Below are 13,773 nucleotides of genomic sequence, written 5' to 3' on the forward strand. Positions count from 1 at the left end.
GTGTGTAATTGTTGATATCTCGCTGCCACCTGGGTGCACAATGCAGAACAATATTTAGCCCCTGTGATTTGCCATAAGAACACACCACATGCAGTTGGAAAGGGAAATATTTAATCAGCCAGTTTTCTCCACGCAATCCCAATCAGTTGAATCAGTTGAAGATTTTATTGTCTCTGCGTTAACTCATTGTTTTGTTACCGCAAAGATAAAAGCTTTGGCTCCCTCTCAAATTCATATAATGCAAATTTGGTGACATGGTATACCAATTAGAGCGTACAAACAAAAAGAAGATATTTTAAAATATGCTAAGTTAATAACTCATTTTGGTCAAAAAATATTTTTCAAAAAGTTCCTTGGGTCCTCTGTTTTGTTGGTTGGCTGTGGACTTAATATGTAAAAGGCTGTAAATGACGCACAAATAATACCATTCCATTTTTAGACACGTAGTATGATGATGCTGTTGATCTTTAGAAGAAATTCCATTTGGTGACATTTACAAAAATAGTTTCATGTTAGCAGCTTTTAATTTTAATTTTTTGAAAAATAACGAGAATGATATAACTTTCGTATGACGAGGAAATCACCTGGGAGGTGTGTACTTACGTAATGGAAACGTGAAACGTACCTTGCCTCCCATCAGCTGTTGTGCGTATATTCAGTCCAGGGAAATAGTTTTGACAAGTAGGAAAATGGTATGAGAATAGAATTATCTGTATAAACAGGCAGCATATCATCTTAAAGATTGAGATCTATTTTTAAAGCCTGGTGTTTTCAAAGTGCTAGAAAGATTGGAATCCAGAGTTTAGTCTTTATTTTACTTTGGTCCTTCTAATTCAATGCAATGCAATGCAATGCAATCCACTTCAATTCACCCAGTTACTCACTGGATTTCTAATATTTATGACCATTTTAACCTCCTCCAGGCAGTTCTCTCTTTGGTGGTATTATTTTATTTTATATATTTTTTTTGGTTGGGTAAATACAATAAGAAATGTCAGTACATGTGGCAAAGAATTTCTGGTTCCTTACCGCAGAACAAAATATTTTATTTATAAAATTATTTTATTGAGGTCACATTGGTTTATAACATTGTGTAAATTTCAGGTGTACATTACTATATTTCGCCTTCTGTAAAGACTGCGTCGTGTTCACCACCAAAAGTCTAGTTTCCATCCATCACCACACATATGTGCTCTTTTACCTTTTTTACCCTCCCTGCACTCCCTTCCCCAAAACAAAATATGTTAAAGAGTTCAGAATTTCTACATCACTGGGGACATTTTATTTTTTCTGTTTCAAGTTGGGTAAAAGTTGGTACTGGATAACTAACTAAAATGGTATCTCTTTTACTCAATAATCATGATTATTGTCATAAATTTGAGAAGATTTCAAATTATTTATTTACTCAATTATTCAATTGGCTCTTTTTCCTTCATTATCTTGTCTGACCAGTGTTGCTAAAGGCACTGTGGAGGATTTTATAAAAGGAGAAAAATATGATCTTTCCCTCATCAACTATAATATAATTGGAGAGAGAAAAAGAACTCTAAAGAACTAATTGGATAATATAATAAAATTACTCTTAGCAATCATACTTCAGTACTGGGAAGGACGAAGCTATTTTCTCACAGGTAGAAAGCAGTATTAACAATCAAATATAGCTGTTTGGCTCAGAACATTGTTTCAGATTACTTGTTGTGGGAGCAATGATGAGAACATTCAGAATAAAGGCTAGTTCTTGAAAATGGATTTTCTAATTTCCAGTTGATTTCATCAGCAAAAAGATTTTCATTTCATGAGGACTTTAAAAAAATGAAGTGTCGCATGGTTAGTAATTAATTCAGCAGTCCAAAGCTTACAAATACCTTACTTTACTGACTATTTATGATAAAATATGTGTGCGGGGGGTGGAGTTTCAATTGCCTTAATTATACATCACAATATTCTTCCAAAATTTGGACACATGTAAATTGAAATGTTTTTTCAAATACTTCAACTTTCTCATTATCTTGAGAACACAGGCTAATGCTTCTATGCAGTGGACCACTTTTCAAAGCTGTCTTTAACAACAGCCTGGGTGTGTAAAGCCCTGCCCATAGCTTCGCTCTCTGGCAGAAATGTTACACCATTCATCCACAGAAATAAAAACACTATTCCAAACAAAACCTAACACTGAGCAAAGAGCTTCGGGACTAGCTCAATTCTTAGTTTCTATCTCTGAGTATAAAATTTCAGAATTTTAAGGAAAAACAACAACTTTGTATGTATGTTGATTATCATTTTCCAAAGCCAAAAAATTTTAAAACTTTACTTAAAAAGCCTTGAAGTTTTTCCCTTTAGTTATGTTGAGAACTGTGTGCTGAAAAGCCCAATAATAACTTAATTATTCTCTTCTTTTGTCTTGGGGAGTTTGTATTTTGTAGCCATAGAGAGAAACCTTGGCTATTTCTGCCTTCTGCCCTCAGGGAAGGGAAGAATTGGATAGGAAAATGCACACCCCATTCCTAGCAGACATCTCCTATGGGCAGTACATGGCATCCACTGAACAGGAGACGACAGATGTCCTATTATTAAGGGGCCAGGGGAAGGTGTAGCATAAGGCCAATTCTCCTCCATATCCTATTGTGTGAATGGACTTATACTAGACACGTTATGGGGAAAATCAGGCAGAAGGATCCTTAATGATCCCCAGTGAGAGAATAGATAGCAGCATCCTCTCTAAAATGTAGCAGCTCTTGATTCTCAGTGTCTTTGGGAAGCAGGATTCGCCATCCACCTGTCTAAACAGATAATGAGAGCAGAGACACTGCACACTTTCTCGCTCTGACTTGGGAATGCCTCTGGTGCCCTCAAATAAGGAACTCTTCTCACTGCTGTCTGCTCTGAGATGCATTTCATTTTGATAGCCATTTGCAGGAGACACCTTTGAACTCCATGCAATGTGAAAGGTATGGTTGAGAAATTCTTCAGTGGGATTTCTCCCTACCCCCTAGTGGGTGATTTGGAACGTGAACATTAGGGACTTAGAAACATTCTATCTAGCTTACTTCTAAAACTGCACATTTAGGTTCATGTTATTTGAAGAAAAATTAAACAAATCAAAAAAACTTGAGAAGGCCAAAGTATTCTACGTAGGGAATATGGTAAATGGTTAAATTTGTGAATCAGAAGAGATAAAAGAAAACATTTAGGAAAAAAGACATCAATTTTTTGTTGAATTGCAGAGTCACCTATTTCAGTTTTACTTTCATTTGCTAGATCATGATGTCCATCGTCTTCTTAAAATTTAATTTTAGCACCATACCTCTAAAAGTAAATGTGTTTTAGTGTGGGCATCCCCACCTTGTTCGTTCTTTCAGGGAATGGCACAGCTCTTTGGTGCATTTCCAGTATGCTTGTTCATAACAACTTAACTTTGGCATAACTTGCTCATTGTCATCCAGGTCTTTCCTCCAATGAAGGAGCCAAAGCATTTTAATTCATGGTGTTTCTGATGGCAAATATAACTTCTTCTGCCTCATCTTGAAATATTTAAATATGAAATCGAAATTATAGTGCTATGTCAATGTCCAGGAGCGCAGAGACTTTTTCTTGCACCTGTGGTGAATCCACGTCTTGTCAGTAATCAGTGCGTGTCAGCTTTTCAGGTTCCTGTTCATTTTTTAGGCTATATTGACTAGTCATGATTTCGGTCATATTTGTATTTTATTTTAGTGCTCTGTGATTTGAATGGTTTTTGAAAGCCTAATATTCTAATATTTGAGCATACACTTTGAAGAAAGGGTTATTGAAAAACAGACATTCTCGAATGATCATTGGGATGGCATGTGGAGAATCTGCTCAGCTAATGTCTCCTTTTCCTGTCCATTTTGAGGCTCTATGTTAAGCAGCAGCCTTTGAGAAAGGAAGGGTCTAGTCATTGGAATCAAAGCAAATGAAATTCAAATCTCAGACCGGCTACCACTTTGGACCAATTGTTTATCATCTTTGAAACACAGTTTCTTCCTCTGCAAAACAAGGATTATAATCACTACTTACTAACATTTCCTGACCATTTTCCACATGCCAGCCATGATACCCACACGGGCTATAAGGCAAGTACTATTATAATCCACAGTTTACAAATTACCACACTGAAGCTTGGAGAGGTAAAGCAAACCCACCTAAAGCACACGTAGTTGTTAAGTAGTGGGGCCTCTTGTTGCTTCTTTTATTTCCATAGAATTTGTTTTTTAGGAAAGGACTTACAAGGTCCAAAGGTATGTACATAATAAATGCAGTTAGTTTCCAAAATGTCATTTAGTTTTAAGCCCTTGACTATGAGAAGCAGTGTTAAAGGTGTAATTTATGTTTCCCCATGTTGCTGCGTTCCAGACTGTGCTGTTTGAGAGTGTACTTTGTAAGTGGCCATGGAGAGCTATATGCTGTGAGAGCTGCTTTATGCTTTTCTTCTTGGAGATGCTGATGGTGCTCTCATGTTGATGAGTACAACTCCTTTTCAGTAAATATTCTGTATAAATGGCTGTTGCTTGGAATTGAATGCTAGGCTACAAGGCAATTGTTATGCCTTAGATGAAGAGTGGATGCCATTTCCAGAAGAGCTTGACATTCTCAGGGAGGAGTTTCATAGTCTTGAAGAATTTTATGTTTGTGATTTGTATGACTCTCAATAAAGAAAGAAAAAATGAGAATTATTTACCAGGAATTTGAAACTTTCATTCTATTGTGGCTTCGTCTGCTGCCCATTCCCTGATGCAAGACACTGCTAACTTCAGCGTCTTCTCCTACTTCATCTGCTGCCTCTTGAAGGCTGTGGGATGCCCAAGTGCATATAGAAACATGGAAATAGCACAGTCCCTTTGGTTAAGAATAACACGGCAGTTTTCTTTTCTTACTTTTGTGTGCTCTCTGGAGCTCACCCATGCGTGATGTTCCAGTTGACTTCAAAGGCAAGTCTATGGTTGGATTAGCTCCACAGGACAGGGAGCAAGGTAAGAAACAGGCTTAGTGCTTTTAAGGCCTGCTAGGGAGCTGATAGAGCCAAGCTATGTGGTTACCAAGACGACTTGTTCGTTTATGTCCTCATGAAAGAACAGGTAAACTTGCATAATACCTTCTATTTTATTGTCTCTTTTAAAATCATTTTAAAGATAATGACTGGACAGTACTCAAAAAGGTTGACTTATGGCTATATAATTCCTGCACTTGGGGAGCTTAAAGTCTAGTAAAGGAGATACAATGTATATTGTATACTCCTATTGTATTTAGTAGAAAATACTACTAAGTTCACAAAGGCATGAAACATGCAAATCATAGGGTAATTTTAGGTATTAAGAAAAGGGATGGCGTAAAGAATGGTGTGTTCTTGAGAAATTACGACGAAGGCGTGTTTGCTTCCCAGATTTTGTCAGCAAAGGCAAACTTCTTACAGAAAGCTAGAGCCAGGCATTGCTGAGCGAAGGAAGGGAGAAGACTGGAGGAGTTGAAGACATCATCACAAACAGGGCACCCTTTGGGAGAAGGCATAGCATGAAAGAGGAATGATTTGATGACATGGGCATTGAGATGGCTTGCCAGAGGAGAATATGGCAGACTGGAAAGTATCAAGAGACAAAGCAAATAGAGCAGGGTGAGGTGCTCCCATGGACTGAAGCTAGGAGAGTCTAAGATTTAAAATGTCAACGTGGAACCTAAGGAGGAAGTGGAAGTGATGGGGTCCATGGCCAAGCAGGGAAAAAACCCTACCAGTCCTGTCATGTGTTGACAATAGGCTTATTTATGAAGTCTGAAAGCCATATAAAGGCAGATAAAGAGTCTTAATTTTCAGAAATCAGAGGACCAGATAAAAGAGTCGAGCAATTGCCAGGTCCTGGACTGAGACCGTGGATGAGACGTAAAACCAAGTAAGGTAAATTTAATAGTTGTGATGGAAATAAGTAAAGTAACAACAACATCAACAAAATCCAATGCCACAGAAGAGTTCAGAAACCGTAAAGGCTAGAAAAGAGCTAAAAACTGTTTGAAGGTTTTACTTCTTTGGTGGAGAAATTACAGATAAAGCAAGACTGAGTGAGGGTATGCAGCAAGTCCTGGAAAGAGGACCAAGCATACTTTTTTCCATGTTCTTTCTTCTGTCCTTGGAATGAAGAAGAAAGAGAATAACGTTATTTCTTTGCACTTTGATTTATTCCATTTTTATCTCCAGGATCACAAAGTATATGATAGTTAAGGTTGTATAAAGCTAAAAGTACTTTTTAATTTCTGAGCCCCCACATCCCGGACTTCCGTGAGGTCATTTCATTCGGTGTTGTCTAGGGAGACGGTACAGAGAGAAACTGCTGTCTGTGTGGTAACCAAAGGCACAGACCTTGTATTACTGAACTTCAGATTGAATCTCGGCTGTGGTTATGTTCTTCTAGTGAATAGAGCAGAAGCAGAAATGAAACATTTGTCTCCAGAAATTGTCATTCTGACTTTCCTTTTGGAGACACTGGCATGTGTACTATGGCTGGAACAATCCGGCTTTGATTTGTCATCAAACACTTGGTATTGGACTTTGAAAGGGAAGAAAAATATTGTGTGATTCAGATGAGCTTTTCATTTAAAAACAAAAAAGACTGTGTGTCTAACTATCTTTCTAATTATCACCAGTAGGTATTTCTCTCCCAAGATATATGACATAATTTTATGACCTTGGAAGGGCTCAATATTTGCTTCACTATACACAAAATATATTTTGATTTAATTTCCTAAATCTTAGAAAATATAAGAGGAGTTTTGGTCATGGTTTTCCCTTGGCTGGAAATTCTGAAAGTGGAAGCACCTCATTTCACAGTTATAATGAAGGTTGAACTTGGTGAAGGGACTTGTTTAAGGTCATAGGGCTAGGTAGTGACAGAGCCAGGAAAATCTCAAATCTACTTACATTGAGATAAGCCTCTTTTAACTAGGCTGTGCTATCCCTTCCCAGTGTAGGAGATTCTAATCTGTAGAAAACTAACTGCACATATAATTGCTATCCACCAATAAGTCAGATCTCATGTTTGATGTCTCATAATGTGCCTGCACTCTATCATAAAAGCATTAATGTAAAATAAAATACGAGCACTGTGGTAATGACTGACACAGCTTAAATAAGAGTTAAAGAAGAGATTTTTAAAATACAGTAATTATTTAAGAAAAAAGTCACCTTTTCTCTGATTTCCTCAGGAGATATAATAAGAAAATTATGAATTTGACTCTATCTTATTCCATGTTTGCTTGCCAAAGCACCTGCCATCCTAGGACCAGGGCAAATTGCCCAGAAAGTTTCTCAAATGTGAATGTGGTAGGAAAACAGAAAGGACAAATGGAAGAGGGAAGAAAAGGGGAGTGGAACAGCCATTGACAGCCACAGCTCAGTTGCTGTGGTCTGCGCTAGCACTCAGACACAGATGGTCATCTGTTCAGGTGTATCCCTGTGTTTGTCCTGTCCTAAAAGTCCCCTCCCTTGTTCTGGTCTTTGTCTATCGTCATTCTGATCTCTTTTCTCCCCATCACGTTCAGACCTCTTGCAAATTTGATCTATACGTACTTTGTGCGTTTCCTTGTCTCCACTTTACAATTCTCAGCATCTGGTGCCTACGTTCACTTCACAACTGAACTAGTGGTTCTTGAATTGCTAAATCCAATGGATTTTTTGGGTGTTTCCTGGATCTCTCTGCACATTTGCTCCCGTTGATCACTCACTCCTTCTTAAAGTTCTCTGCTCCCGCTGCCTTCCACAGCACTGTTTCTATCCCATCATCCTCAAATTGTTCCTTCTCTGTCTCTTTCATGTTCTTCTCTTCTTCCTCCTCCCTGGGGTTCATCCTCAGCCCAGCTCTTCTCACCCTGCACACTCTCCTTCCATACTCTCATCCACTTCATGATTTACAATTACTCATACATTTTGTTGTAGCTCAAGTTCCCTTCCTGCGATTCAGGCTCGAATATCCAGCTGCCTGCTGTGTCCATCAGGCACCCTCCAGCCCAACGTGTGTGAACCAATGTCCTCATTGTTCCCCTTAACCTGGTTCTCCATCTGTGTTCTCTCTATCATTTTGTGGAACCACTGTCCACTCATTCACCCCAACTAGAAACCCAACGGTCGTTTTGGTCAGGACTTGCTAATCTTCCATCCTAAAAACTTCTTGAAACTGTCTATAATGCCCGTCATTACTACCACTGTTGCAGTTCAGAACTGCTGCCACTTGCTATGATTTATCTCTTGCTTGGGTATCTGCACCATTTAAATGTCTTTTCTTCCAACAGCCTTGTCACCATCAATCCACCATACATACAGTCTAAAGTAAACCTGCTACTTGCAAACTGAAAACACTTTCATGCTGGATAACGTCCACAAGAGTCCCAACTTAGTTTCTAGCCCTAAATACTCTGCTTCCTGTCTCCCTCTAGTCTTATCAACAGCTGGGAATTCTACCCATAAACCATATTATTACTTTGCTTTTACTGTCTCCTTTGCCTTTAATACACTTCTCACTCCTCTTCCCTGGCCCACTTGTAGTCTTCCTTTAGTCAACACAAGTGTGTCACCTCCTCCGAGAACCTTTCCTTTATATGTCTTGTCACCCTCCATCCCAACTATTCTTATCAATACCCTGTGCATATTCCAGTCATTGCATTAACTATATAATTTTCTAGTTTGTATTTCTGTGAGCTATACAGTCCACAGACAGCTGTTTGCAACTTATTTCCTTCATCGAAATTCAGACATCTTTGGATAAGAATTTGGTACAGAACTGGAAAGATCTCTGTCAGTTCTGATGCTGTCAATTGAATTAGGAGGCTGTTCCTTTAAAGATATATGTATATATAGAGAGAGATATCCTTATATATCTATATATATGTATATATATAGTGAGATCTATCCTTAGATATGTATGTATATATAGAGAGAGATATCTTTATATATATATTTTGCCTTTAATTTAATTTTACCTTTCATTCCTTCTAAATGATAACTGAGTCACAAATATACAAGTATCTTTATTTTTCCTTCTCCCTCAACATCCATACTTTACCTATATTTTATCCCCCAAAGAAGCTGAAATTCAAAAAAGACTAAGTTGTTGGCTTGTACAGAACACCACAATTAGTTAAGAACTGTCATAAGAATCTATTTTCTGGATTTCCAGATCGGTCCTCTTACTATTTTATGACATTGCTTCTCTGTGATTTTTTTAAACATGTAAAGGTATATTTTATGTGACCTTTATTCAATCACATGCCTAAAACATGAATTTTCCAGGGTGGTCATGGTCAATTACCATGGCAGAAAAAGGATTTTAAAGCTTTATTTATCCACATTTCAGATATAAATTTTTCATACCAAGAAGTAGCACACTGAGCTTTGCTGTCCCCCAAAATACTACAAATGCTATTTTCTCAGGAAGAAGAGTGAAGTTTATTTTTTGTTAATGAAATGCCAAACAAGCCCAGCCAACTTGCCAGGCATAATTAAACTGGAACATCTTTGGCAGTAAGCTGAGTAGCTCCATCCATGCAAATGTTTTGCAAAAATTTAGCTTAAGCAATTTTTGAGGGGGGGGGGCAGATTCTTTTCAGGATGGAGTAGGAACATTCAGGAATTGGGGCAGCTCTCACAACATTATAAACATTTCCAAAGACTGGTTAAATAAGCTCCATTATTATCCTGATCGTTCAACTCAAGCCTTTCTTCCTACCCCCACCTCACGCACCAGAACTTCAGCACTTGGCCCAGATACATGTGAGCGAGGTGGCAAAGTTCAGATTTAAAAACATTCCTTGCAAAGTCCCTCCCTTTCTCATATATATTCCCTCTACCTATGTTTCCGTTTTGTTCTTGGTGCTCTCGGATGGATTCTGACTCCTAGTGCCCCTGTGTACAGCAAAGTGGAACCCTGTCCAGTCTTTTTGCACCATCCTCTCACTTCCGGTCAGCCAATGCTCTCCTGCTATTCATAGGGTTTTCATGGCCAATTTTTTTCAGAAGTGGGTGGCCAGGTCTTTCTTCCTAATCTGTCTTATTCTGGAAGCACCACTGAAACCTGTCCACCATGAGTGACCCTTCTGGTATTTAAAATATCAGTGGCATAGCTTTCAGCATCACAGCAACATGCAGCCACTATAGGATGAGAACCTACAGACCAGTGGTGTGGTTCCCTGACTGGGAAATGAACCCGGGCCGAGGCACTCTCCACCGAATTTTTAACTGCTAGACCACCAGGGCTGGCTGACCTATGTTTTACAATACTATTTATTCACTATTTCTTTTTGTTCTTCCTAGTGTTAGAGAGTGAATAAACACACATTCCTTGAGAAATCACTTTTAGGATATCCTACAAAAATAGATTCCCAAATTAACACACCAAAATGGAAAATGGACAAATAGGTACATTTCGTTTTTTAAGTACACCATTCAATTTCAGTTAATATATTTTCTATTGTGTCTACTCACATCTTCTCTTGTGGCACAAAAGCAGCCACAGGTAATACACAAGCAGACAAGCGTGACAGTGTTCCAGTGAAATTTTACACAAACAGGCAGCAGGCTGGATTTGGCTCACTGGTCATAGTTTGCCAGCTCCCCATTTAACTCATTACTTCCGTTAGGAACTCTTTTATTTTGATTTTTAAAGTCGTGGATGTAAAGATTAATGCTTACTTTTATAATGAGTAAAATTTTAGGTTATATCAAAGACAAACATAAATTTTTCAGGGGTTAGAAAAACAATAATTTTTAAGATTTTTCTATACTCGAAGTTATTGTTTGTACAATTGTAAGTTTCTTGCAGGGAGTGAGTACAGGATAATTCATCTCATGCTCTCACCAGGACCAAAGTGCCTGGTTCATGGTAAAGGTGTCTTTTCAAACAGATGAATGAATGATTAGGGCCCTGTATGCCAACTGATATGTCAGGTTGATCATATTGTTGACAAAATATCAGACCCAGTTTTTAAGACTCTTAGTTCTTTGTCTTCTGTTACTTCAAAGGATCCCAGCTTAGCTGCACTGATAATGGGATAAATAACAGTGCCGCTGACAGTGGAGAAAGCAGTGTGCTTTTCCTCCTGAGCCCAGGTTCTGAAATGGCTGCTTGTGGGGGTTTATATGGTGAATATGTATGGACAGGTTTTGATAAGTAGGGTACAATATTTTCTCTAGGGCTTTAGATCTATCCCATTAAAAACAAGAAGGAAAACCCTTTTAGCTATGAATGTGGGCTGAGGAGCATGATAGATTTACTAGAATTTTCAGCTTTCTTACATTTGAGGTTATTGTGGGCATCGTGTCCTGGGTGACGCTTTGGAAGTACTTGTGATGGGAAAGTGGCCATATGCCAGAAAAGGTGCTATTTACATTAATTAAAAATACCTATTCTACAGAACTCTGTGACCAACAAAGATAGCAGTAGGCTCAATCACAAAAGAGCTGGATTGCGTTCAACGTCCCCTGACTACAGGAGACATAACTTATATTTCCTGTTTCTTTAAAAATTAATTATAAAAATAATGGTAATCATACTGAAATTTAAAGAGTGAAAAGGAACTCCCTCTCTTCCTCCTGTCCCTCCCTCCCCAATTCCACTTCCCTTCCCAGATAGAACATCTATTAACAGATGGATCTTTGTCTTTTTACACTTTTTCTATATGTATACTTGTCTGTGTGTGTGAAAGCTAACTGGGACCAAATTATGCTTAGTGTTCTACAAGTTGCTTTCTCAGTATGTATATACGGTATATGTATACAGTAATCATTGCATGGTAATTGATGTAAATATCCCTCATTCTATTTATGAAAGTACTGGCCATTATATAACCACTCTATACTTTTCTCCCCTCCTCCTTTTAAGCCCTGTACTGTGCTTATGACAGTATTTCAAAGATGCTTATACTAGTTAATTAAGGATATGAAAACAGTCCTTCCCATTGTGTGGAAATGAACATCTACTTTTATTAATCTAGTTTTACTTTTAATTGGTTCACAGATGATTGTTGATAGCCTCGTAGAGTTTTACAGCATGCTGCCAAATGTGTCCTTGGTTCTTACGGCGACATATTTTTGTATAACTGTGTGTGTTTATAATTATACAACCATAAGGGCTCAAGACCGCACATGCATACACATGCACATATGCAGAATTATTTATTTCAAGGAGACAATTCAGGCAGCCAAGCTCAGAGTGGAGATCATTATGACATGTATCTTGCCTTATGTGACAGTGGCATCCTAACAGATACAGTGTGCAGATGCGGAGCTTTCAGAATATTCTACCATCCTACAATAATTGCTACATGCTTTTAGCCATAGTAACAAAGAGCATCTTTAACCTTCTATGTGCAGAAACCTTTATACCTTACTCTTCAGAGACAACTGCTTTAAAAATTTCCAAATTCACTTGCAGCCTCTATTCTCTGCAAGATCTTCCCATCTATTCCAACTGTGTCAAACTATGGCATAAACAGAAGAAAACAACAATAGACTGTACATGTCACTCACGTTGGCTGAGAGATCAGCTGAGAAAGCAAGAATTGGAAGATGGAGGAATAGATGTACCATCATTTGAAAAAGTACTCTTCTCTTTCAAGCTGTATATAACTTATCCATTGTAAACTAAGACTATTAATAGTAATAATTATAACAACACTTTATTTTTGTCTAATGCCATATAACTTACAAAGTCTTCCTCAAGTTTTCATTTATTTCTTTTTTGTCAGTCCCATCAATTAGTCAGGATACAGCTTATTATTTTCTCCTTATTTTCCACCTCTGCAGTTACTTCCTACTGCTGTTTCCAAACTTGGTGCATTAGAGTTGAAGTAGAACTCCCAGCCCTGAACAAGATCCGAAAGTCATTATGTTTGGGCAACGTGTTTGGTGATATGTTACAATGTGGACATTTCTGCTGTGGTTAACATCCTGTAAAAGAGAATACAAATCACTAAAAAGCTCAGGTCAGATAATTCAGAATTAAGGAGGTGATGTTACTTTTTTGAAATAGAGACATGAGACAGTATTAAAAATGGACAGCGTGGACTAATTCCTAAAATTTATTCTCAGTTATATCATAGAGTCATGTGGATTCCATCCATTTCTCTAGTAAATTAGCCACTGATAATCATAATTATGACCCTTAGGTGTAGTAAGACAATGAAATGCCTCCTGAATTATTAAGAAGTGTTAATTTATGTCTACCCTGTACGTAGTTTCAAGTATTTTACTGCATTATCATTCCTTGAAAATTGGTCACCAGTACATATGATATATACATAAGATTAAATTTTAGTCATGGTAATATATTTTTAGAAGAAGCCTTATTCCTAGTGTTGAATAAACATGATTATATTTTATATGAATTTTCCCCCAGATTTCTGTTTAAGGTCCACAGTCTTGACCTATTTGATCATTAGCCATAGGTCATTTTTTGAGAAAAATAATGCCAAGAATTTGTACGATGCTTTATTATGAACCAATACTTTCATTGTCATAAACATTGTTCAATTTATTGTATAAGCGCTCAAAAGGTATTGTTACCAGTATTTTATAAAATAAGCCCCAGGGAGCATAAGTGGTTTGTACAAAGCCACATGGTTAATAAGTAGTAGAGAAGAAACCCCATTCCATCGGACCAAGTCAAGAACTTTTTCCATCAAGCCACAGCCACCTCAGAAACTCATCTCCCAGAATTTGTGTCAGGAGCTTTCAGCCGACCATGGGCCTCTCCACTTGTAAACCCATCTGGTGAAGTT

General features: G+C 37.8%; 1 protein-coding gene across 7 annotated transcripts in view; it reads left to right on the plus strand.

Moving 5' to 3' along the window:
* LOC106782711 (uncharacterized) overlaps positions 1–13,773 on the plus strand; it is a 130,615-nt gene that overhangs the window by 38,930 nt on the left and 77,912 nt on the right. For 2 of the 7 annotated variants that reach the window (XM_070254628.1, XM_070254627.1), the window contains 2 exons: positions 12,429–12,594; positions 12,800–12,978. The exons of the other annotated variants lie outside the window; for them this stretch is intronic. In XM_070254628.1, the coding sequence (XP_070110729.1) occupies positions 12,429–12,594; positions 12,800–12,847 (214 nt within the window). In that variant the 3' untranslated portion in view covers positions 12,848–12,978. The remainder of the gene's footprint in view (positions 1–12,428; positions 12,595–12,799; positions 12,979–13,773) is intronic. 7 annotated transcript variants of the gene reach the window in all.

Source organism: Equus caballus, chromosome 28 (assembly GCF_041296265.1).
Source record: "Equus caballus isolate H_3958 breed thoroughbred chromosome 28, TB-T2T, whole genome shotgun sequence".
Taxonomy (NCBI): domain Eukaryota; kingdom Metazoa; phylum Chordata; class Mammalia; order Perissodactyla; family Equidae; genus Equus; species Equus caballus.